Source organism: Schistocerca piceifrons, chromosome 1 (genome assembly GCF_021461385.2).
Source record: "Schistocerca piceifrons isolate TAMUIC-IGC-003096 chromosome 1, iqSchPice1.1, whole genome shotgun sequence".
Classification (NCBI taxonomy): Eukaryota; Metazoa; Arthropoda; class Insecta; order Orthoptera; family Acrididae; genus Schistocerca; species Schistocerca piceifrons.
In genome coordinates this window covers 289,402,597-289,429,867 of record NC_060138.1, presented here as the reverse complement: position 1 = coordinate 289,429,867, position 27,271 = coordinate 289,402,597, and the positions used below count along the sequence as shown (strand labels likewise).

Here is a 27,271-nt window from a genome sequence, read left to right as displayed (position 1 = left end):
TAACTTGCGCAATTCACTCGGAGGCAAGCAACCTACATTTCCTACTGTTCATGGACTCACTTTTTATTCTGTTTTTATTCATTCAAATATCTTTCTAGTTCCAATTGTGAAATTGACTCTGTCAACAGCTTCTTCCACACTATTTTTTTAGCGAGAAAATGAAAAATTCTGAAATCGAACCGACGACAGCAGCATTCAATTAGTGAAGACTATGACAGAATCCTGATGTTGGTGTTACATAATACTGCCACCAGGAAGCAGCTGAATCGCTCTGTTCAGTGGTGTGTGAAAGCTAGTGGCGTCATTAAGAAGAACAGAGTTTAGCTTCTACTGGTATGGCTCCACTGAAATAATGCCACAGAAACAAGGTGTTCACAACGGCAGCTGTGGTGCCACTGTAGTACAGCACAAACGCTGGTGTCACTTTAGTTGCGCGTGTGAAGCTTGCCACTTTTCAAAGTGTCGTTGCTGTCGCTCCACTATCGCCGACGGTGTCCCGTTGACCGGGAGGTCATCCACAGAGAGCAGCGCCTCCCACACGCCGCCCACGTACACCGGGCATGCCCTGGGCCGCCGCAGCGCCGCCACCTGCCCCTGGCACCGCCGTCACTCAGCCCTGGCGCCCTAATGAGACCCTACTCACTTTTCACTCCGGCCTTGCCCTTTTGAAACAGACACGCACGCTAAGGCCGACTGATTCTTCCATTCCCCACAACTTTATTGCTGTGTTTCCAGGGTAAATATTTACATCCCTCCCTTTTATAAGACAAAGTTTATTTCCTGGTTTCCGTGTGGGTAATCATCAGTATTTTCATTTCTTTCAAGCAGTCCTCAACGTGTACTCAGTCGCGTCCCAAACGCAACACATTCTTCTGTCTGATTCAGCGGGAACTGGCAAGAACTCCTCTATTGGCCAGCCTCTTCGTCTCAGAGTAGCACTTGCTCCATAAGTTATTTATTAAATGCATTCCAATCTCTGTCTTCCTCCACAGTTCTTCCCAACAACAGCTCCGTGTGCTATTATGGACGGTATTCCCTGATGTATTAACACTCATCCTATCATTCTTTGCCTCTTTCTTATCAGCGTTTTCCATATGTTCCTTTCCTCGTCGATTCTGCAGAGAACCTTCTCATTCAATATCTTATCAGTCCACCCAATTTTCAACATTCTCCTGCACCGCCATATCTCAAACGCTTCAATTCTCTTCTTTACCAGTCTTCTCATAGTCCATAGCTTATTACGATACAAGCTGTGCTTTAAAAGTACATTATTAACGATTTCTTCCTCAGATTAAGACCTACGTTTGATGCTAGAGGGCTTCTTTCAGCCAGGAATGCCCTCTTTGCCTGCGCTGTTCAGCTCCTTATGTCCTACTTGCTTCGTCTTTCATGTGTGTCTTGCTTTCAAGGTAACAGAATTCCTTCGTCTCGTTCGTGCTCAATAAATTTTCTCGGTTGTTCCTGCTACTACTCATTACTTTACTATTTCTTCGTTTGACTCTCAGACTCTGTTCGTCAGACTGTTCATTCCACTCAGCAGTTCCTGCAAGTCTTCTTCACTTTCAGTGAGGATAGCAACGTCATCAGCGTTTCAACCTTATTTTAAGCGCACTTTTCGACCTTTTTTTTAAATTTAAGTCATAGCTTCTCCGATGTATAGATTGAACAGTAGAGGAGACAGAGTGCAGCGCGGTCTTGTATCCTTTTTAGCCCGAGCACGCTGAATTTTTCACTTTGCAACGGAGTGTTGGCTTATATAAAACATCGTGGCAAATTAAAACTGAGTGGCGGACTGAGACTGGAACTCGGAAATTTTGCTTGCACAGGGGAACTTCTGAGAAATTTTGAAGGTAGGAGATATACTGGCGGAAGCAAAGCTGTGAGGACAGGTCATGAGTCGTACTTCGGTAGCTCAGTCGGAAGAGCACTAACCCGCGAAAAGCAAAGGTCTCTATTTCGAGTCTCGGCCCGGCACACAGGTTTAATCTGCCAGGATATTTCTTATAAAATTGACTGTGCGGTAGTTTTCACAGTTACCTGCCCTTGCTATTTTCGGATTGTGGATGATATTTTCCGAAAGTCTGTTGGTATATCTCTAGTTTAATAGATTCTGCATATCTACTTGAATAATCGTTTGGTTCCCATGTTCCCAACTGATTTTAAAAATTCTGGAGCTGTGTTAATTCTCCCTACTGCCTTATCTGATCGCAAGTCTTTCAAAGCTCTAATAAAGTCTGCTATAATACTAGATACCCTATGTCTTCCATATCGACTTACTTCTGGTTTCACCAAATATGGTTTTTGTGTCTTCTACGTTTTTAATTACTGTTTCGGAAGGCCGTTTCTATTTCGATTTCTTCGCATTTGTGCTGCTGCCATTTCACCTTGGGTTCTCTGCACTTCCTTTTTTTCCCATTCCTAAGCGACTTATATCACTGTATCCTATTTTTTCCAGAGCATTTTTGTACTTTCTTTCTGCGATCAATTTAAGTATTTCTTGTGTTATACAAGGTTTCTTCCCTGCATCTATATTTGTCCGACTTTTGTGAATATCGTTTTTAGAGATATTCCATTCCTCTTCTACTGTACTGACTTTTGTACTGTGCATTATCGCAGTATCCATAGCTTTAGAGAAATTCAAACGCATCTCACTCTTGCTCAGAACTTCAGTATACCACTTCTTCCACACTCAAGATTCCGAGGGATTCTCTTAAACTTCAGTGCGGTTCCGCATAATTATTAAAGTGTGATCTCAGTCTATATCTGCTCCTGGGTACCTCTTAGAATCCAATATCCGACTTCGGAATCTCTTTCTGACCATGATGAAATCTGTCTTGTATCTTCCCGTGTCTCACAGCCTTTTAAACTATGTCTCCTCCTCATTTTTGAACAGTGTATTCGCTGTTACTAGCTGAAACTTATTGCTGAACTGCTTTTCTCATCTCTCAGTCCTACAGAAAAGTCCATATTCTCCCGTAACATTGTCACCTATTCCTTTTCTACAAGCGCGTTCCAATCCCATATGATTATTACATTTTCATCTTTATACACTGAATTACAGCCGGCCGGTGTGGCCGTGCGGTTCTGGGCGCTTCAGTCTGGAGCCGCGTGACCGCTACGGTCGCAGGTTCGAATCTTGCCTCAGGCATGGATGTGTGTGATGTCCTTAGGTTAGTTAGGTTTAATTAGTTCTAAGTTCTAGGCGACTGATGACCTCAGAAGTTAAGTCGCATAGTGCTCAGAGCCATTTGAACACTGATTTACCCGTTCGATACCCGCATACACCTTCTCTGTCTTCATCTCTTACTTGTGACGTCGGCGCGTATACCCGAAATATTGTTGTTGGTCTTAGTCCGTTGTCGATTCTGATGAGATCAACACTGTTACTGAACTGTTCACAGTAACCTATTCTCCGCCCTACGATCCTATTCATAACGAATTCTACTCTCGTAGCACTATTTTCTGCTGCTGTTGATATTCACTGTATTCGTTGGACCAAACGTCCTTTTTTCCACTTCACTTCACTGAATACTATAACCAGATTGAGCCTTTTAATTTCCCTTTTCAGATTTTCTAGCTTCCCTTACACGTCCAAATTTCTTTCATTCCAGGCTCCGTTTCGTAGAGCGTTACCACATCGTATGTTATTCAGTCTGTCTCATTGTTACGTGCCCCGTAGGGCTACGACAAGCTGGATGTTCCTTCTGCGATATGGCAGAAAGTCGTGACAGGAATGCAGCCACTGTACACTACTGCTGGCAGCGATGGTCAAATACTGTACGGTCGCAAGAGGTCTGGGCTTCGAAGAGCCACATGACACTACCGCGAGGGAAGACCAGCGTGTCTGGTGTATGGCCCTGGTGCAGGGTAGCGCATCTCCAGCACCAATTTTAGCAGCAGATACCACCACAGTTAACACAGATCTCTTACAGATTGATTACTTCATGTCTGAGCCAGAAACCCAAACCACCGCCATTGGTGATTTCAGTGGCGTCTTAGGCGGGCAGGGTGGAGGTCTGTTGTGTTTTCTGATGAAAGCTGGTTCTGCTTCGGTGCCAGTCACGGCGGTGTGTTGGTGACGTTCAACCTGTCTGCGTGCTGGACACAACAGGACCTGCGCCTGGAATTGTGGTCTCCGGTGTGATTTCGTATGACAGTAGGAGCCTTCTCGTGGTTTTCGCAACCACCCTGACTGCAAATTTGTACGTCAGTCTTGTGATTCGACCTTTTCTGCTGCAATTCATGAACAGCATTCCCTGGGATATTTTCCAATAGAATAACGCTCTGCCACATACCTCTATTGTAACTCAACATGCTCTACACAGTGCCGAGATGTTTTGGCTTGCTCGGTGACCAGATCTGTCTCCAAACGAGAGCGGCAACTCCACCGTTATCCAATAACAGCATTAACTGTTCCTGTATTGACCGTCAAAGTGCAACAGGCATCGAACTCCATTCCACAAATTGACATCCGGCACCTGTACAACACAATGCATGCAAATTTACCTAGACAAATGCATTCCCGAGATTTCATTACTCTACATTAATTACTTTTTGGTGTTACGGTTTTATTCCCCATCGATGTAGGTCTCTGCCTCCGTGCCGAGGAAGGGAATTGCTGGACTAGAGCAGTGGGCAGAATTGGAACTGCCTGACATTCCACAAGTTGCCTGGTCTGAGTCTGTCAGACCGCGCGGTCCGCCAGCCGGCGAGTTCGCGCCATTACAATCAGCTAATAGCGGGCGTTGAGTTACGGGCCAATTAGGGGCGCAGGCTCCCACCGGGGAACTGGCGGCGTCGGCCGGCCATTGGAGAGCAGACTGCACTCTACAGGGGACCACAGCAAACACTGGCGTCCACTCGCAATCAAGAGCGGACCAGGCCTCTGTCTGATTACGCTGTGCCGGCACACAGAGCACCTACCGGCGAGACGTAATACGTCCTTCGTCGTGTACGATGTTTTAATCACCGAGAGAGGAGACGCAGAAGTCAGCACACTGGACTCGCATTCGGGAGGAAGAAGGGTCCAAATCCGCATCCGGCCATCAGATTTAGGCTTTCCGTGATTTATCTAAATTTCTCCAGGCGAATGCGGTAATGGTTACTCTGAAAGGGCACAGCCGATATCATTCCCCACACTTGAAACATTCTGTGTTCCTGAAACTTCCTGGCAGATTAAAACTGTGTGCCGGACCGAGACTCGAACTCGGGACCTTTGCCTTTCGCGGGCAAGTGCTCTACCAACTGAGCTACCCAAGCACGACTCACGCCCCGTCCTCACAGCTTTACCTCTGCCTTCTTGTAGAGCACTTGCCCGCGAAAGGCAAAGGTCCCGAGTTCGAGTCTCGGTCCGGCACACAGTTTTAATCTGCCAAGAAGTTTCATATCAGCGCACATTACGCTGCAGAGTGAAAATCTCATTCTGGATTATGTGTTCCTGCTCATCTCTAATGATCTGGACTTCGACAACACGTTTTTTTATGTACTTGTTTTGGGCCGTGGGCAGGAAATAGTATACAGCTACAGTAGTTACAGAACTGCCATATTAACATAATTGCAATTTCCAGAGTAGAACAATAAAGAAAGAGTCCGGCGTTAAACACAAGATCTTAGTGTAAAATATACGAGTACAACCAACAGTAGGTACAACAGTGCCAAGTTAGCATTGGAATAATTTTCACAACAGAAAAATACCAAGAGTTCGAAATACAAAGACAAGTTGATAACAAAATTAAAAGCACAAAATTGCGACCCAGGTTTCGAACAAGGTCGGTTCCATAGGAGAGTGACAACAATTGAAAGTTGGACAATCGCGTCGTGTACAAAGATGACTTCCTAATCAAAGCAAAAACAGAAACAGGCGTCAGTCCCCGAACCTGGCTGGTTTCATGGGAGAACAAGATCTAGACAAGTTGTAGGGCAAAGCTGGATACCGGCTTCTTCTGCAGGTCACGAGCAAATAATACTTACATATGTCAAAGCGGTGAAGTTAAGCAGTGTGGCCGAGTACATGGTAGTCTGCACGCCAATATGGCGTGGCTCAGATTCACCACAACTGTTGTGTTCTCATCACAGTGTCCAGAAGCGAATGATTCTCAGCCAGTACAGGAGGGCGGAGTAACATCCGTGTCCCAGCCTCATGCGGATGAGAGATGTCACATGACGTCTGCGTAGCTAGGCCGAGGTGAACCATGGCCGAGAAGAGACGTTTGGTTGCATGGCTTGGCTGCCAGGTGGCCGCCCTTATAGAGCTAGGATACGTGCATTCACATTCCCAGTAGTAATAAGCAGCTTTATTGGCCGTCGAGTTGAAATCCGTATCAGGGAGACAGGCCGTTAAACGCTATTCATGCTTCCTTACGTTTCAGTCAATCTCTCAGCAAGCAGTAAAGCAACCCAACGACACATTTGGAAAAGGAAGTGAATGTTAGGGATAAGATATAAAAAGTTGGTATGACGCTGATGCTGCAGTCTGTAAGATACCGTAAAGGACTAGTAATATCGACTGAACAAAATAGATGGTGTCTTGAAAAGACGTTATAAGATAAGCATCAACAAAACTAAAATAAAGATTATGTACTGTTCATTTGAATTAAATTAGGTGATACTGAGGGAACTAGCTTAGGAAATAAGACACTGAGAGTAGTAGCTGAGTTTCGTTAATTGGCTAGCAAAATAACTGACTATGGCCGAACCACAGTGGATATAAAAGTTAAAACCAATAAAAGCTTTTCTGAAAAAGAGAAATTTGCTAGCATGGAATTTAAGTTCTAAGACGCATTTTCTAAAAAGTATTTGTCTGGAGCGTCGCCTTGTGCGTAAATCAATAGTCGATGATGAACAACTCAAAAGGGAAGTCGGTGAAATGTGACACCACAGAACGCTGTTGATGATTATAAGGGGTATATCGGTTAATTAATGAATAGAAGAAAAGAAATTTATTGCTCAACTCGACCTAAACAAGAGATCTGTTGAATGCACATATTCGGAGGCGTCAAATTATCGCCAATTTGGTAACGAATGGAAATTAGTGAAATAGTAAAGGAAGATCAAGTAAGTAAGCAGTTTCAAATGGATGAACGGAGCAGTAGCTACGCTGAAATGAAGAGGCTTACACAGAATAGACTAGCGTGCAGAATTGCATCCAACCAGTCTTAGGACTGAAGTCCACAAACTACGTACGACAATCTAAAATTAGCCCAGAAACACACAAACCCTCCACAGAAACGATTTTCATTTTAGCTTGGAAAGGAGGGAATTAAAGATAGGTTTTCCTTCTCGGTGAGAGTAAGTGTGAGCCGTATCCACTTCAATATTTCTTCCAAACAAATACAAAGGAGGGCAACATGGGTGAAATTAGGCTTGTTTCACTCGCAGACCGTAGCGGAACCGCTGAAAATACGGATTGATTGACATTCGAATACGATCGCAAATCAACTTCTTTGTTCAGAAAAGCACAAGAATCGCTCTAGCAGATAACAGCCCCAAAACTGGTTTCCACCCACTCTGCCTTCCTACGATGTATGTATGAACATCGGCTAACACAAGGCAAAGCATCTCTAACACGTGCTTTATTTAGATGTACAAATCGAGACTGATTATTCAGCCAGTGGTGCCGTCATACTTTCCTATTGTGAGAATCTCGCCGTCTCGGCATGACGAAACTCCTGTAGAAGATGGGGAACTGTGTTAGTTTCTTATGTCGTGCATGAACTTTGAGTTACCATTCTTGTGGAAACGTACTGGCAATAAAGATTTAAATTACTTCTCAAGCTATTACATTTTATGTTTTTAACGCGGACACCCTGAACACTGCGCGAAAGTGCGAGGTCACGAAAGGCGTAATATTACTGTGCATTATTTATGCCCGAGACGCGTCAGTTAGAACTCTGCCTTCATAGCGAACATGTCGCCGCTTGGGGATGTGGAACTTTTATGTTTTGCGGCCGAGTTGTTTGCCTTGCATAACACTAGCAAAAATTATGCAGAAAGACCGAAATAAGTCTGCAAACCTTCAGTGAGCACTACTATGGACCAGGGGCTTAGTCTCTGCAATATAGGTTTGTAGACCACAACAACAATTACAAATTAAACAAGTTAACTATTTAAGTCGCCATGTATATTTGCTGTTTTGTATATATTCCTCCAATGTAACAACTGCTGCAAACGAAATAAAACAATTATTTACTGATTACTAACTGAAAATTTACACGATACTATGCCCATGGGTGACAACTGTTGCAAGGAAAAAAAGGGGTCACTGGACAGTTGACTTGGCCTTATTTGCCAGTTCTGAAAACTGGTAGAAGTAAAATAAATATTTCCACTTACATTCATGAACTTGAGATCCCTGTGCTATTGTGGACCACGAAGTAGCTTAGCGTTTCGTAAACAGTCAGTAATTTCATTTCTCACAGTACCTCATAGTGCTTCAGTATGCAACCTCCTGCACACTTCCTGATCTTTTGTCGTTTACTTTTTTCAGTTCTTTGTGGAAATTCGTTCAGAGCGAACCGAATTTCTTTCGGTCCCAGAAGCAGCTGCCGCATATCACGAAAAAGTGCCCCTTACGCCGCACAATAATAGCACAATATATTGAGCGACCGTCACTATTCTTAAAGCTTGCAATCTCCTTCAATTTATTGCAGAAACCGTCAAGATCGCTCTCGGATGGTCAATATTATTGCGCAGTACTCAGTATTGTGCGATAAATATTGCTCATGTCTGGGCATCTTTACTCTTGTTACTTACCGTCATATCAGAACTTTATTAAATATCGTAAAACTTGTAATTTTCGGTTTAGGAGGTATTTTGTGTTGGTCGTAATAAGGAAACTACGCTAATACCAGAGTTCGACGACACCGGCCTTTCAGTGTAAAATAGTGCGTGAAAAGAGCACTCGACTGCGGACGAGCGCGCCGCGTTCCGTGGTAACACGTGAAGCCGCGCCCACAGCCCGCTGCTGAATGCGTTCTGCGGTTTTCCGCCTATACCATAACACACGACACCACCACAGGTGACTGTCTGACCGCAGCCATGTGCATATAGCTCGTTCCGCATCAGTCGGTGCCATGCATAATTGACGAACGTTTTTCATATTTTACCCATGAATTACTAACGCTTGTGGAGAGCTATAAATAATGTTGATCTCCGTGCTATATTCGCCAGTGAAGAGGAGGTGTCAACCAAAGAGACAGTCCACAATAAATATCCTTTATACGTTGCACTTACGTGGACAGAAACATAGGAACTGCAATGAAAGACAGCAAGAGCTATTTTGTTGGGGCTATTTGTTACATCGAAATCCTGGCATGACTGAAAATTTAAATGTTTCCAAATTTTCGTTCATTCATTGCTAAGTATTTTTGGGCACTCACTGTTTACATAAAACTCGTGAACATGCATGTTGTAGAGACGGCCGCTTGACAAGCGGTGTTGGTTTACACTCATTTGCATATTGTCGGTATCAAATACAATCCAGTTTCTGTTGAGGAAAACATTCTGTGTTCTGAAACTTCCTGGCAGATTAAAACTGTATGCCCGACCGAGACTCGAACTCGGGATCTTTGCCAGTCAAAGTCAGGCAAAGATCCCGAGTTCGAGTCTCGGTCGGGCATACAGTTTTAATCTGCCAGGAAGTTTCATATCAGCGCACACTCCGCTGCAGAGTGAAAATCTCATTCTGGAAATTCTGTGTTCTATTCGCCCATATGATTTGCTGCAATGTTTTCACCCTGTAGTGGAAACTGTTCTACGATATCACTCGTTAGAAAGATGCGCCGTATAGTTTCGCAACGCCGTATTCTCCCTTTGCTCTCTCTCTCTTTCGTAAACAGTATTTCAGTGTTCGACTGAAAGGCAGAGCGAACGCCACTTCCAAAGTCAGGCAGTGTAATGCTACCATCTCTTTGTTCTGTCTCAATATTTTACTTTTTTCCATTCAAGTTAAAATGTGTATACAATTGATATTTTCTTATTTTAAGTGTTATTCTCTGATGTGTGATGTATACGGAAACATTTTGAGAAATATCGATCTGACCACAACATATGACAGAAAGTCCCAGAAAAAATACTTAACATATTTGTAAAGTCTGAAAATAATATCCACGTGAAAAGCTTAATTGTTAAGTTTGAAACTGCCCCGATTTTTAGTTTCGCTCGACTGAGAACTACAAATTCAATTATTGAAAATCTGTTTTAGAAATGTCTCCTGTTAGATTTATAAGGCTAATCAGCTCTTATTATGGCACCTATAGGGATAAGAAACACCCGTATTATTAACAATGTGATCTAATGCTGGGCCAAAAAATCGGATGCAAAAGGAAATATTGTACGCGGTGAGGATAGTCAAACGAACCGTTAGAATTTTTTTATAATGGGAAGAATAATATCGGACACAGATAAGAAAGCTTCCGTCAGAAAAGTGTGTGAAAAAAATCGCATTTATGACACTTAAAACTAGCTATCCTGTTTTGTTTTGTCGCTGATTCAATTAATGTTCCTATTTTTGCACACTTCTTCGCTAACATTGCAGATAGCAAATGCGAAAGAGTTACATTTTCTGCATCTCATTGGCAGTCCTGCGTTTGCCACCGCACTGATTTACAAACGGTAGCACCGCTCACGATTGTGAAAGTAAGAAGGGTTTTTGCAGTAAATGAATACGAATCAATTAGAAACAAGAAAGGCACGAGGATGGCAACAGAAAATTTCGTATGGCCACCTTCTCGATCAGACCGCCTATTTTAGGCAGTATTCATTACAATCGTAATAGGATTTCATCTTCATGTCATGTTACGAAACATTGTTTCTTCTGAAGTATTGTCGTCAATTCCCATGTAACCATAAGTAGCAGCACACATCAACAAAGAACTGCCAGTCGCAGTACTTTTTCAACATTACAGTAACAAAATATAGTTCTCCTCTTTTCATTTGCTCAGCTGTCAGCATTTCATACTGTTTGCTATAGGGCTTCTTCCACGCAATTATTTTATCACCTCCGCGCTGTATATCCTATGCGGATGAATAACATAGCAGTATTTCGCGTGAGGAAGGAATAAACTAAGTTCACAGAGTAAAAATTTACATTTCAAGAGGATATACACTTTGAGACGAAGTAATTTGTAGTGTTTCGCATTATTCTGAGTACCTTAGGAATTTATACACGACTCGCCCCGAATGGCAGCCCTATGTTTCACTAACTCACCAACTTTCCAAGCTGTTACGCAACATTCCAGAAAATTCCAAAATAGTCTCATGTTTTGTTCATTCTTGGGGAGCATAAAGTGACGCAACTTCCCACTCCTTACATTCTCACACATGATGTATGAGCTAGCGCGCCTCGCGGGTGCGGTAAGCTAATGTGCTAAATTCCTGAAACCTCACGTCACTCCACACCTGATTCACGCGACAGCAGCAGAAATTACGGTATGCAGTTTGCGTTGTGCACTGTGCCTCGCCTCACGACACGTTGCATGTTGCCGCAGGGAATCTGGGCGTGGCTTTGTGCCAGACACATGTACTTTGTTGGGAAACTGTTCTCACGGTCACTTTAACATATATACTGGATGGAAAGTAGTGCAAAATTATGAACGGTTGCTGCTTGTAATATTTATGGCATAACGTCATGTACAGCCGTCTTCCCTTAATTTTCGGAATCTACAAGTTTCGAATTTTGATTTATTGAAAAAGTTGCGCAAATATTCCATAAATGTGTCGGAATACTATGCCTAGACATGACGTCGAGGTACGATTTAACATAAGACAGATCTCTGACAGCTCCACAGTTTAGCCTGTGACTTGAACTGTTTCGTTTTTGTGGTACGTTTGGGATATGCTAGTCCAAACATGGACCCTAGCATAAGACCATTCCAACATTCTGCTACAGCGACTTTCAATGGCGATATCTCCTGCCTCGCTGATGAAACGTGAGTGCTGTCATTACAGAATTCTCTGAATATTCTTCACCTGTCTCATGGCATAAACCAACTCGTACCTCTCGGAGAGACTGCAAACGGTCGTTGCCTGTACTTGGGTTTCAGCAGAGAGAGCAATCTAGTTACAGTGCTAGGATCTACGAAACTGAATACCGAGAACTGAAGATTATAGATACTGTCAAACGACATATTGCGTGAATATTTATGACAGAGAAGTTGTAGTATCTATCTTTCAGGTGCAGCGTTACAACAAATTATCCGAACATTTTCCATCAGGTCGATGAAACAAACTTCATAAAAGTCTACAAAGAATTGCTCTACGACCACAACACACATCTTATCGCGCAGAATGCCAAGAAGTCAACAGTTCTCAAAGATCTCGTTACTTCTCCTAGAAAGAACAGTAAAACGTAGATTAGGAAGTCTCAGAGTTGCGTACTGCTTCACCACAGTACTGTCAGAAAAAAATCATGATAAGAAGTTGAGCTGTCTTGTGTCTGTACTGCTATGTGCCGCTTTAACCCTTTGACTACCAATTTTATTTGAAAACATTAAGGTTTGTTTATTTTAATTAGTGTATTAAAACAGAATATTTCCCGCCCTCCCGTTTTCCAAGTGTGTTGGGAGTGGTGGAAGGGCATACGCTGTTATTCATAGTTACCTGCAGGGCTTCAGAAGACGACTGCGCAAAAGGTGCGAGACATACGGCAAACGTTCAGCTGTCATTTATTTCGCACAATTCGCTACTGGTTTCGGTCAATCTATAAACGGTAGAAAATTTATACCATTATTTGAAGAAAAATGATTTGGTCTTTTAAACATTTCAAGTACGTAAAACATTTCTCACAATAATAATTCCACGCCCGGGTTCCCGGGTTCGATTCCCGGCGGGGTCGGGGATTTTCTCTGCCTCGTGATGACTGGGTGTTGTGTGATGTCCTTAGGTTAGTTAGGTTTAAGTAGTTCTAAGTTCTAGGGGACTGATGACCATCGATGTTAAGTTCCATAGCGCTCAGAGCCATTTGAACCATTTGAACAATAATAATTGCAACCATAATTATCTTCAAGAAGCAAGTCCACATCGACAGCTACCGACTGACTGAAACTAGTAGCGAATTGTGCAAAATAAATAGCAGCTGAATGTTTCACCATGAATTTTAACAATTATTTGGCGGCTGAATATCCCCACCTGTAAATATACGCCGGCCAGAGTGGTCGAGCGGTTCTAGGCGCTACAGTTTGGAGCCGCGCGACCGCTACGGTCGCAGGTTCGAATCCTGCCTCGGGCATGGATGTGTGTGATGTCCTTAGGTTAGATAGGTTTAAGTAGTTCTAAGTTGTATGGGACTGATGACCTCAGAAGTTAAGTCCCATAATGCTCAAAGCCATTTGAACCATTTTTTTGTAAATATACGTAAATATATTGAAAATACGCACACATCAGTGGACAGAGCGTACCTTCAAGTTTGTAACTCGCACTGCAGGTGTTCCATATGGGCTTCGTATGTGAAGTCACAAGTGTCAGTTCGTGGGTGCAAGTCGTAGACCCGATATGCCTGGGTAGGCGCGAAGGCAGCCCGCTTTTCGAAACAGGTTACTGCGTTGCCTGTCTGCAGGTGCGAAACTAATTGGACGTGACAATCCGGAGACGAGGGTCAACAATGAAACTTGAGGACAGTACAACCTACATGTGCAGTCTGCTATTATTAGAATTGTGCCAATGGGACACTGGCATGTAGCAGAAATATGTAACAAATTCCAACTGGTTCTCTGATAGCATGTCGTGAAACGCTTATGTCCTGTATGTAGTGAAAGGATTAAGGTCCAAGCCTCTTGGGGCAGCAAGCTGAAAGTGGAACCAGAGGCGCCCCAATTTTAAGATTTGCGTACAGGACAATAGTAATGGGCGCCTAGGGCGCCAAGATTAGAAGAGCGCTGTGGGCGTCCAGGTGCAAGATTCGTATTTAAGGCGTACCACGGTTAGTAGCGAAAACTTACATGAATGAAAGTGTACGAAGGAAAAGCGGGAGTGAAGGAGCGGTGGCCCCAAATGATGAGTCGTTTGTGTGGAAAAACGTTCTCGAGCCCACCCTGTCACTGTCATGTACTTTCAGGTTGACATCGCCTTCGGACATAAAACCGGAGTGGCTATTCTGGTATGCATTTACTGTGTTTTACGCAAATGGGCTTTAGGTCAATATGAGGATGATCTATTTAACACTATCGCCGGGTACTGTTTTTCCTGGGCTATTGCTAGCATTTCTACATCAAATGACTTAGTTACTGACGGGATGCAGAACAATTAAAAGGTAAAAAAATAGCTGTTTCTCATTTTTTGTCACAAGAAGTATACTATTACTTCTCAAATATTAAGACATTAGTCGGAGTATTTAAAAAGATAAAAAACTTTGTGAATGTTCCGACTTAAGGAGGAGAGCATTTCCATTTGGAAGCGCCGACTCGTAGTCTTTGGATTAAATAAATAAGTATTATTGTAACAGATTTTTAACGAAAGTGAAGCTTCTCACTCTAATGAAGGAAGTTGACGGTTTATCCCGCCTACGATTAATTTGCTACAGATAGAACACGAGGTGTGATTGGCAGAAGTCTCCCGCTTGCTTTCTGGAGGACACATCCCGACATTTGCTGTAAGCGATAATGATAAACCGCACAAAATCAAATTCCGGACGGCCGGACGGGAATTTGAGCCACTGTATTCCAGAGTGCGATTGCAACATCTTTAACCATTGCTCCATATCGCATGGTTTTCTTCTCGACTCAGAATTTTCGTATTAACATTAACTTGAAGTTGCCCGTATCTGCCATTCACCAAGCAAACTATTACATGCCTTGCATCGCTAATTATTTTGGCGACAGAATTATTGTACCCCAATGCATCATCTTAACGAAACTAATGATAGGCTGCTTCCCTAGTAGGTTGCAGCTACTAGCAAAAAACTGCCCAGGTGCGAGTAGAACTCACGCTCCCAGTATTCCGCATAAACTTAATAATGATTATGGACGGTTCTTCCTTCCGAGGGGATCTAGGATCTCGACGATTTTTGCGTGTTTCCGACATTGATACTGGCAAGATATCGTTCCTGGGAATTCCAAGTCTTTTGAGAATGTTTCAGCCTCAAGTTTGAAGTTGTGTAATAATTGAAAGAAGAAATATTTGTTGTGTGGTGTAGTTAGAAATGAACAGATCTCTGATTTTTTCCTGTACTTGAACTGTGACTCCTTGCTTCGCGCCAAATTTCATGATTCATGATATACAACAGACTCTAGATAATGGCTCCCAGGTTGATGCCATATTTCTCGACTTTCGAAAGGTGTTCGACTCAGTTCCGCACTGTCGCTTGCTACAAAAAGTGCCCGCTTACGGTCTATCCAGTGACATATGCGGTTGGATAGAAAGTTTTCTAACAGACAGGGAGCAGTATGTCGTCCTGAACGGGGTAACTTCAAGAGAAACAAGAGTAACTTCAGGTGTGCCCCAGGGCAGCGTAATAGATCCTCTGCTTTTTACGATTTACATAAACGATCTGGTTGATGGTATTGACAGCGGCCTTAGACTGTTTGCCGATGATGCTGTAGTCTACAAGAAAGTAGTATCACACAAAATTTGTTAACAAATCAATGAGGATTTGCAGAAAATAAATGCGTGTTGTAATGACTGGCAGTAATCTCTCAATATTAGTAAGTGTAACGTACTGCGTATAAGAAGGCGAAAATCCTCATTAATGTATGAGTACAAAATAAATGATCAGTCTTTGGAAGCGGTAACATCAGTCAAGTATCTGGGTGTGACTTTTCGAAATGATCTCAAATGGAATGATCAGATTACAAGTAACGGGTAAGGCGACCTCTAGATTGCGGTTTATTGGTAGAATCCTGAAGCGATGCAGTTCTTCAACAAAGTAAATAGCTTACAATACGTTAGTTCGTCCAGTCTTAGAGTATTGTTCGTCTGTATGGGACCCTTACCAGTTAGGTCTGATTCAAGAGATTGAGAAAGTCCAAAGAAGAGCGGCAAGATTCGTGACTGGTACATTTAGCCATCGCGAGAGCGTTACAAGTCTCATAGAAACTTTGAAGTGGGACACACTCGCAGATAGACGACGCGCTAAACAGAAGGGGCTGCTCACTAAATTCCGAAATCCAATCTTCACCGAGGACGTAGAGCATATATTATTACCACCAACTTTCAAATCGCGTAATGATCATCATTCAAAGATAAGGGAAGTAATTGCTCATGCTGAGGCGTTCAGACAGTCGTTTTTCTCTCGCGCGGACCACGAGTGGAAGAGAGTGGGGGGGGGGGGGGGGGGAGAATATGACTTTCGCGTGAATTGTGCCCTCCGCCACACGCCACTTGGTGGCTAGCGGAGTATATATGTAGATGTAGACGTACATGGAGGTACCCTATGGGGCCTGACGAGTTTTAGAATGTAAAAATGTGATATAATTGGCAGTATCTTCGGATTAAATAGAAGCATCAGTTGTTTACAGCGTCAAGGTACCATAGACCTTAGTACTTGACATAAATTTCAACTTGATAAGTCTACCCGTTCCTGAGAAATAGGATTTTTAACAGTCGGACAGACAAACAGACAGACAGACAGACAGACAGACTGACAACAAAGTGATTTTATAAAGGTTCCGTTTTTACCGACTGAGGTACGAAATCCTGAAAAGAATGTAAACGGGAATCGGACCCACTACTACATTGCCCGTGTCCAGCGACGACGGAAATGGCGTATGCGGCAGCTGGAGCAGATTTTCTGGATAGCTTTTGGCTCCCTCGGAACGGTGCAGTGACGACGCGACGCGCCTCGCCTCCTAGCCTGCGGGTTGTTGCCGGACGCGGCGCAGCCCCGCTGCGTTCCTGCGTTATCTGCGGCCGCAGCCGCGCCTCCTGCTTGCTTGCACAGGTTATCTGCCCCCGACGCACTCTGCCGGAGAGGCCGCTATCGCCGACTGATACGTCGCGGCAAGCAGAAACCTTGGGAAGGGTGCACCAGCGCCTCCAGACTCAGCATCGTCCTCTCTCCCGTCACCGCTGCCGTGCCTGCGGCATCCCTTTAGGCGCTGACCTGGCAACGGCACGTACAGTGCGTCTGTGGCAGCTCGTAGCGCAGATATCTGGTTACGGAGTCGAAACATGCACAGTTTCCTAAGTCGTCCTGATAAAGGGGACTGCTACGCAAACAATTGTTATGTGTGATATGATTTCATAGTCGACTATCGATTGTTAAGGCAAATTCGATCACAAGCACTGGTAACAGATTCTTTGACCCTATCCTAACTGATGTTACGTAATTTCTATTCTTTGTACGTTAGACGTGTTTATAACAGCAGCACTACTCTGCCGATTCTATAGATGACATACAATCCCTCTGATATCGCATCTCAGGACTCATGGAAGAAGCCCATATTTCGAGCCGGCCGCGGTGGTCTAGCGGTTCTAGGCGCGCAGTCCGGAACCGCGCGACTGCTACGGTCGCAGGTTCGAATCCTGCCTCGAGCCTGGATGTGTGTGATGTCCTTAGGTTAGTTAGGTTTAAGTAGTTCTAAGTTCTAGGGGACTGATGACCAAAGTAGGTAAGTCCCATAGTGCTCAGAGCCATTTGAACCATTTGCCATATTTGGAATACTGAAAGCATTTTAATTCAACGTCCCATCTTTTGCTACCGTGACCTCAGGATCTCGAACAACTAAAGATGATCGGTTTCATGGGGTATCTATTCATCTGTGTCACGGAGCTAGATGGCGTCGTGGTTAGCACAATGGACCTGCATTCGGGAGAACGGCGGTTCAAACCCGCGTCCGGCCATTTTGATTTAGGTTTTCCGTGATTTCCCTAAAGACGCTTCAGGCAAATGCCGGCTTGGTTCCTTTGAAAGGACACGGCCGACTCTGTTCCCCATCCTTCCATCATCCGATGGGATCGATGACTTCGTTGTTTGGTCCCATTCCTCTACACCAACCAACTAACCATTTGTGTCTCACATTAACGAAAACGTTATGATGCAATACTGATATTCAATTAAACGATTTTTTTTTTTTAAATTAAAGTTCAGCCAACCAGTCCTAGAGAATAAAAGAGCACGTTTTACACATACAGCTGTGACCTAAACGAATAAAATATTACCGATAATATTACATTTTCCGTAAATTCGGAAATATTAGACTCGCTAAGACTAGATTTGGAATCACCACAAAAATTCCTTGAAGATAAGATATTTTACACATAATTACCCTGTTCTTTTAAATTTCATTTTTGCGAAGATGGTTCAAATGGCTCTAAGCACTATCGGACCTAACATCTGAGGTTATCAATCCCCTAGACTAAGAACTACTTAAACCTAACTAACCTAAGGACATCACACACATCCATGCCCGAAGCAGGATTCGAACCTGCGACTGTAGCAGCAGCGCGGTTCCGGACTGAAGCGCCTATAACCGCTCGGCCAGCGCGGCCGGCTTGTGAAGATGGTGGAACGAATTGAGGAAGGAATAGTTGACTCAAATATTGTTGCTGCCACATTAATATAAATTAAATAAATTTAATATACGCAGGGAAACTAATATAAACTGAACTAGTGACAGCTTAATTCTCGTATGAAGTACCTATTTATACTTCGTTTTTGTGAACACACATCCATTAAACTGGTGGGGAGATGCACATGTATATATAAATTTTTAGGAGACGTCACAGGCAGTTCAGAGGTCGTTTTGAAGTGAAGTAGGTCGTTTTGATCGACAGTACCTGGATTTTTGTAACAGCGTTCCAAAAATATGTGAGCATTACTGGGAAAACATGCCCGATGCCTGGTGGTATTGTGACTGTGTCTGTGAACTGTGTAACTCCATGGAGACATATTTTCACTTATTACTTGGTTCATGAAACACAGTGCCAGCTCAAGAGAAACGTGAGACCAAACTCCTGAAATGGAATGCAATCGCTGTCATTCATCCCTGTTTGTAGATAAAAGCCGTAACAATTGATTTGTGGCGTAATAGTACAGGTTCTCAGAGTTTAATTGTTTATTGACCTTGAATTTAGAAAATGCCAGAAATGTGAGGTACGTGCCAGCGAATTTGATGCCACAGCTAGTATCTGCAGCACATGCAAAACGACGTGGTTGACAATAGGGACTGACACATTTTTATGTTTCGGCGATGAAGTTCGACATTGTCGAACTGGAGCACGCCATCTACTTTGGAAAGTGATTTTTTATTCACGATTTAGTTGATTACATTGCACGAACTTACGACTTACACCGTTTTCGACTCTAACGCGTCAGCCGGCCGGAGTGGCCGTGCGGTTCTAGGCACTACAGTCTGGAGCCGAGCGACCGCTACGGTCGCACGTTCGAGTCCTGCCTCGGGCATGGATGTGTGTGATGTCCTTAGGTTAGTTAGGTTTAATTAGTTCTAAGTTCTAGGGGACTGATTAATCAGAAGTTAAGTCGCATAGTGCTCAGAGCCATTTTCTAACGCGTTATCGTCACAAGCAGTATCTCATCACAAAAATAACACGCCGAACAATCACCTAACACTCATTTTGGGTACTTGACATTAGTTCTAAGTTCTAGGCGACTGATGACCTCAGAAGTTAAGTCGCATAGTGCTCAGAGCCATTTTCTAACGCGTCATCGTCACAAGCAGTATCTTATCACAAAAATAACACGCCGAACAATCACCTAACACTCATTTTGGGTACTTGACATCATCAGCTGATGGACAACAACTCTCTTGTAGCCTCTGCATGTAAAGTTATTGGTGTAACGAAGCGTCGAGCTTCCTCGATGTGCTGCTTGAAGTCATTTCCGGTTACACTGTAGGTGGTGTCCTTACAGTGCTACATACAAAGGCACATCGGAGTGCACAAAAAAGTGCGTTTCAGTCTGGTGCGGATATCAAATGGTTCAAATGACTATGAGCACTTTAGAACTATTTAAACCTAACTAACCTAAGGACATCACACACATCCATGCCCGAGGCAGAATTCGAACCTTCGACCGTAGCAGTCGTGCGGTTGGGGACTGAAGCGCCTAGAACCGCTCGGCCGGCGCGGATATCAGCGTGGTATAAACTTGTCATACCCATCTGACGAATACATTTCCATGTTGCTGATGCTCGGCAAATGCTCACACGATGCCAATGAAGCAGCCATGACTTACGCTGTAAGATAACCTGGTCCGCAGGACCACGGTTAAATGAAAATTCCCTCGCCAGAACATGTCTCATCACAGCCGATTTTGTACAGTTTGTTGCCTGCACCTCTAAAACGTTGAACATGTAATAATTTGAGTTAAACTGATTCATATACATTTGTTATAAATACATAAGCGACACGATGAAAAAAGTGGTTTGTTTTTAAGATATATTTGCTTGCTGTAGTATAATTACGTGTGCTTCAATAGTCTATTTCTAGTCTTTCAATGCGGCGCAGCTTCGACGACTTGCCTGTCTCTAACCTACCACAGTCTGCAACCACCGAAAGGGAGCCTACAATTTAACGTAAAATTCGAACCATGTGACGTTTCTGGCAAATCTACACATCATTGACGGTGAATGACAAATTTGGAAACAGACTGAAATATCCATGATCTGGCCGGAATTGCATCCCTCAATCTTTCAGTTTCAAGGCACCTCCTTTCCCTCTAAAGACCATACCGCTAAGACAACAGGATCCAACACTGGTTCCTGTAACTTTCTGGAAAACTAGCGAACGCGGTAATGCTTCGCAATTGCTGTGTGTATTGGAATTAGATATACATTCTAGTGTCTTCCTTCCCCCTTATTCTGTCCATCTCCTCCTGCCCCATTCTTTGTCCATCACCTCCTCCTCCCACCCCTCTCTCAGCCATCACCTATTCCCCCCTCCATCTTTGTCCATCACCTCCTCCTCTCACCCCTCTCTCAGCCATCACCTATTCCCCCCTCCATCTTTGTCCATCTCCTCCTCCACCTCATTTATCTCCCTCTCCCTCTCTCTCTCTCTCTCTCTCTCTCTCCCTCTCCCTCTCCCTCTCCCTCTCCATGTCTTCTGTTCTTCTGTCCATCTCCTTCACTCCCCCCCCCTCTCTCTCTGCCTATGTCCTCCTGCCCCCTCTCTATGTCCAGTTCCTGCCCCTCCCCCCCCCCCCACCCACTCCCTTCAACATTTCCTCTTTTTCGTTCCGTGACCTATTGCCTTGTTAATTGTTATTGAAAACAAAACTTTGACTGGGAACTGAAATCGCTTAAGATGTGAGCAAATAGGTTGAGATTATTGGCATATGGAGAATGAAGAGACTTCTGCACCTGCTGTATCTGTGAGTATAGTAGCTTTAGTGGCAGTAACTCGGAAAGTTTTACTCTGCGAGCAGGTGGGATTACGAAGTTTCGGGCGATTCAGATGCCGTTGTAGTATAGTAATCATAAAACAGTAAACTGTAAATACAAGTTTCGTGTTCTCTGTTTAGTGGCACAAATTTTAATTCAGCAGTTCAGCCTCTATCCTTATCGAATATGGTCCATTGGTTAAAATCCATGCTATCGCAGTTAAAACTGACTGCTGGAAAGAAAATTAAATGTCACGTTTTCACTGCAAGACACAGACCAGAATTTCGTTTCTCGCAATCAGTTTTAACAGAAAATCTATACATTCTTCTTAAAAAAATCATATATAGCCCACGTCAGTCTGAAAGTATATTACAAGTACTGTGTAAAAATTTCTAGTAAACCGGTCAAGAACTATCCAAAGTAGATCATTTAAAAATATAAAGTGAACGGTCAATAACTTTTCGAGGTTTTGGTAACAATGTTTCCCCTTACATATTATGTATATTACGGATTATGTATATTACGGATTTTAAGAAATACAGACTGTCACCAACTCAGGGTTTATTAAAGCATCGTGTACAAAACTGAAGCAAATCGGTCAATGACTTTTCGAGATTTTTGTTAACAACGTTAAACAACGTGGTCAGAAACAGTCTGAAAAGCTTGTAAGTATGTTGCAGTATAGGTTGTGCTGGGAGGTGATTGTTACGAAAAAAATCGTTATGTAGCGCCCTTGTAGTTAATTCGCACTGAAGTTGGCCAGTCAGGGAACTACCCACGCAAATTGTACTGGCGCTCCAGATCCAATTACGATGAGGTGTGAGAAGTCCTGGGATACCTCCTAATACCGTGTCGGACCTCCTTTTCCCAGGCAAGGTGCGAGACGTGGTATGGAATCAAATCGTTGCAAGTCTCCTGCACAAATTTTGAGCAATGCTGCCTTTATAGCCGTCCATAACTGCGAAAGTATTGTCGGTGCAGGATTTTGGGGATGAACTCACCTCTCGATTATGTGCCATAAATATTCGATGGAAGTCCATGCCGGGCTGTACAGATGAATCTGTTCAAATCGTCCAAACTATTCTTCGTCGATGTGTGGGAACATGAAGTCCACGAATGGTTGCAAATGGTCTCCATGTAGTCGAACATAACCATTTCCAGTCAATGGTCGGTTCAGTTGGGCCTGAGGACCCAGTCCATTCCATGTAAACACTGCTCACACCAATTCGGAGCCTCCACCACCTTGCACAGTTGAAAACCTGGGACCAAGGCTTCATGGGGTCTGCTCGAACCGTACTATCAGCTCTTACCAAGTGAAATCGGGACTCATCTGACCAGGCCACAGTTTTCCAGTGGCTATCATCCAACCGATACCGTGACGAACCCAGGAGTGGCTCCGCAGGCGATGACATGCTGTTAGTCAAGGCACTCTCGCTGGTCGCAGCCCATTGAATTGACATCGAATTCTGCCGCACTGTCCTCGCGGATACGTTCGCCGTATGTCTGACATTCATTCCCGCAGTTATTTCACGCAGTGTTGCTTGTCTGTTAGCACTGACCACACAAACGCCGCTGCTCTCGGTCGTTATGTGAAGACCGTCGGCTAGTGCGATGTCCATGGCGAGAGGTAATGCCTGAAATGTGATACTCGCAGCACATTCTAGGCACTGTAGTTCTCGAAATGTTGAATTCCCTAACGATTTCCGAAATGGAAAGTCCCATGCTTCTGACTCCAACTACCATTCTATCTTCATAGTCTGCCAATTCTCGTTGCGCAGCCATAATCACATCAGACACCTCTCCACATGAATCACCTCAGTACAAATGATGGCTCCGCCGATGCACACTGTCTTTTTATACCGCCGTCCGTGCATGTTTTAAACGTGGCTGCTTGATTCAGTGACCGTTTATAAATTAAAGTTGAATTATATAAGCCCTGGGTCAAAATTTTTAGTCTTTTTGAGCAGGTTTCAACACTTTTATGAGTGCCTTAATCAGAAATTAAATATTTAATGTAGCATGTCATGTATAAAATAAATATCAGGCCAGAAAGGCTTTAGTCACAAATTTTTTTAAAAAGAATATGTGAAAGGCGAGCGACTGTGGGCTGCTCATACGTATAAAGCCACAGGTAACAAAAGGTAGCAACAGCTCGCCTTTCATGCATTCTTTTCAAAATTTTTGTGACTAAAGCGTTTCTGGTTTGATATTTATTTTATACGTTACATGCCACTTTAAATATTTAATGTCTGATTAAGGCACTCATAGAAGTGTTGACACCTGGTCAAAAAGACTAAAAATTGTGTCAGTTTTCCTCACAGCACAGCTGATGGCGGATGAGAATGCTCAGACTTTGGCTCAGTGTCGATCCTTAGTAAGGTGCCATGTCCAATTTTTGCATAGCTCTCTTTTTCGGCTTTAGGAACCCACCAAAGGAACGCGTTTGGCTACACCAAATCGGGTCGGCCGCTTGAATTTGCACGGAAAACGACCTCATTGACTAAGTTTGATGCAAATTCAACCGAAAACGTCGCAATGTATCAATTTTTTCAACAATTATTTCACAGCAGAACCTACCATGCAACACCGTTGCAAGCTTTTCAGACTCTTTCTGATCACCCTGTGTAGTAATACGCAGTAGGTAACTAAAAAAGAATGTCCATATCTCGGCAGAAAGAGTTTCTACCTTTTAGCTACCGAAATAAATATTCGTTTCTCTTATTATTTTTGTAAGTTATAGAGAAAGAGACGTTATTTGAAACAGTGTGTGTATTGTGAACAGTAATCTCCATGTAACGCTCCTTAGTGGTACGCCCAACATTGCTTTTACATGTGAAGATATCTCTCCGTTAAAAATGACACTCAGTGTCCTAAATGAGATTTTCACTCTGCAGCGGAGTGTGCGCTGATGTGAAACTAGCTGGCAGATTAAAACTGTCTGCCGGATCGAGACTCGAACTAGGGACCTTTGCCTTTCGTAGGAGAACTTCTGTAAAGTTTGGAAAGTAGGAGATGAGGTACTGTCGGAAGTAAAGCTGTGATGACGGGGCGTGATCGTGCTTGTGTAGCTCAGATGGTGGAGCACTTGCCCACGAAAGGCAAGAGTCCCGAGCTGGAGTCTCGGTCCGGCACACAGTTTTAATTTGGCAGTAAGTTTCACCCTGTGCCCTGTTTGCTAAAAGTTCCGCAACCCAATGCACACCAGACGCAGCCGGTGGTGATGAGTAGTGTGCGTAGTGTGGGAGTCCGCGGCGTGACCCGCCTTGCTCGCTGTGTTTCAGTTCGTGTGCGGCTTCGTGCTGCTATGGACGCTGACGCTCATCTCGATGGACCGGCACCGCTGCATCGTGGTGCCGCCGTACCGGTCGCGCCTCACGCCGCGGCTCGCCTCGCTGCTCACGGCCGCCACCTGGCTGCTCGCCGCCGTGCTCTTCCTGCCCGTCGCCTTCTGGTGAGTGAGCGCGCGCGCCCGCCTGCCCAGCGTGGCTGACGTTTCGGCAGGCCGACTCGTAGCAGTACTGTTGCCAAATGCCTCGGCTTTAGTGGGGTGTTTGGACTTCCTGGGGCTACACTCATGCTCATATTGAGAATAATGCTGATACATGGTGAAACAGCGCTCTGGTGGGCGGGTTTAAATCACCTGGGGGTATGACAATGCGGTGCATTTGACCTCACGGTGGCGCTGCCAGCAGTCCGCATATGCAGAGGTGTGTTGGTGCTTGTCGGAGTATGGTGCAGTGAGTAAGTGTGCAGACGTTTTCAGACGTGCTAATGCTGACTGCGTGTTGAAAATAGCTCAAAGAACACATATTGATGACGTTATGAGGGGTAGAATACTAGGGCGACTGGAGGCAGGTCAAGCACAGCAACTTATAGCACGGGCCCTCCGTGTGCCACAAAGTGTGATCTGAAGATTATGGCAAAGACTCCAGCAGACGGGAAACGTGTCCAGGCGCTACAGTACGGGACGTCCACAGTGTACAACACTACAAGAAAACCGATATCTAACCATTAGTGCCCGCAACGGCCACGGAGGTAGCCTAGCTTGGGATCTTGCCGCAGCCACTTGAACAGTTGTCTCCAGACACACAGTCTACAGACGACTGAACAGACATGGTTCATTCGCCCAGAGACCTGCAAGGTGCATTCCACTGACCCCTGGTCACAGGAGAGCCCGTAAAGCCTGGTGTCAAGAACACAGTACACGGTCACTGGAACAGTGGTCAAAGGTTATGTTCATGGACGAGTCCAGGTATAGTACGAACAGTGATTCTCGCCGGGTTTTCATCTGGTGTGAACCAGGAACCAGTTACCAGCCCATTAATGTCCTTGAAAGGGATCTGTATAGAGGTCGTGGTTTGATGGTGTGGGGTGGGATTATGATTAGTGCACGTTCACCCCTGCATGTCTTTGACGGAGGAACTGTAACAGGTCAGGTGTATCGGGACGTCGTTTTGCACCAGTATGTCCGCCTTTTCAGGGGTGCAGTGGGTTCCACCTTCCTCCTGATGGATGATAACGCACGGCCCCACCGAGCTACCATCGCGGAGGTGTACCTTCAAACCTTGGAAAGCTAGACCTTTAAGATATCAGCCGAATGGTGTGGCCTGCCTGTTCTCCAGACCTAAACCCCGTCGAGCACGTCTGGGATGCTGTCGGTTGACGTATCGCTGCACGTCTTCAAATCCCTACGACACTTCAGGAGCTCCGAGAGGCACTGGTGCAAGAATGGGAGGTTATACCCCAGCAGCTGCTCGACCACCTGATCCAGAGTATGCCAACCCGTTGTGCGGCCTGTGTACGTGTGCATGGTAATCAAATCCCATAGTGATGTCGGGATACGCGCGCAGGAAACTGTAGCGTTTAGTAGCACATGTGTTTCGGGACGGTTTTCTCAACTTATCACCAATACCGTGGACTTACAGATCTGTGTCGTATGTGTTCCCTACGTGCCTATGCTATTGGCGCCAGTTTTGTGTAGTGCCACGTTGTGTGGTAACACATTCTGCAATTATCCTTAATTTATGAGCATGAGTGTTCGTGGGACGCCAAATGTTCCGACTAGGGTTCTAGGCTATCATAAGTAAAATACGGGCCTCGTAAAATACGGGCCTCGTAACGAACTTGTGACGTCATACTATTCAGCTTGTTCACCACACTTCTCGAACCGTTTGACCTGTGCAGGACGCACGAGGGTTGTCCAGAAAGTAATCCTCCGCATATTTTTCTTCAACAATTCTTTATTGATCATAACGAGAATCACACACACGGAAGAAAGGTGTTTTCTCTGCACACACTATTTTTACACGTAATCTCCATCCCGATCTATAGCCCTCCTCCAGCGCGAAACAAGGACGTGCATGCTCTGTCGTTACCCATCCTTGTGCTGTGTGAATCAGCTCATTTGACAGATACAGCACCCGCTGCCGAGTCGTAATGCCTCTGTCCCCGTGAATGACAAGATCAGCTCGCTGCAACATGTCAAGTGGATGGCTCCCCGACCGCTGCAAATCGTGGAGCTCCGCCGAACCGCCTTCTGATGACCTCACCCTCCGTGCCCAGCGACTAACTGTACTTCTGTCGGCAGCAGATGCTCCATAGACTTTGCACAAGCGTTTGTGAATATTCGCCATTGTTTCTTTCTCTGCAGTAAGAAATTAAATGAAGACACGTTGCTTGTAACATACATCACCTACAGACGCCATTTTGAAACTGACCTGCAGCTACGCTATCTGCCGTCAGTGACGGAAACTTGGCGCGCTCACTCAAGATACTCAAATAACACATACGTGACGTTTCCCATTCATAGCGTTGTTTCCGGCTGAGAAAAAAAAATGGTGCATTACTTTCTGGGCACCTACTAAAGATCTTAACTTTGTCGAGTGCCATCGACAGGTTGCATGCATTTAAACGCACAGTTAAGAATTATGAAACTCATCTGAAACAGTTACTCGCTCACCGCTGGAAACGGCTACTGGCACTCTTAAGAGGTGCAGTGT

The 27,271-nt window shown here is 44.4% G+C and overlaps 1 protein-coding gene across 1 annotated transcript in view; it reads left to right on the top strand.

The window, feature by feature from the left end:
* Positions 1–27,271, top strand: part of LOC124788476 (neuropeptide FF receptor 2-like) — a 160,846-nt gene that overhangs the window by 123,141 nt on the left and 10,434 nt on the right. Inside the window, exon 2 of the mRNA XM_047255750.1 lies at positions 24,554–24,723. Within this exon, the coding sequence (XP_047111706.1) occupies positions 24,554–24,723 (170 nt within the window). The remainder of the gene's footprint in view (positions 1–24,553; positions 24,724–27,271) is intronic.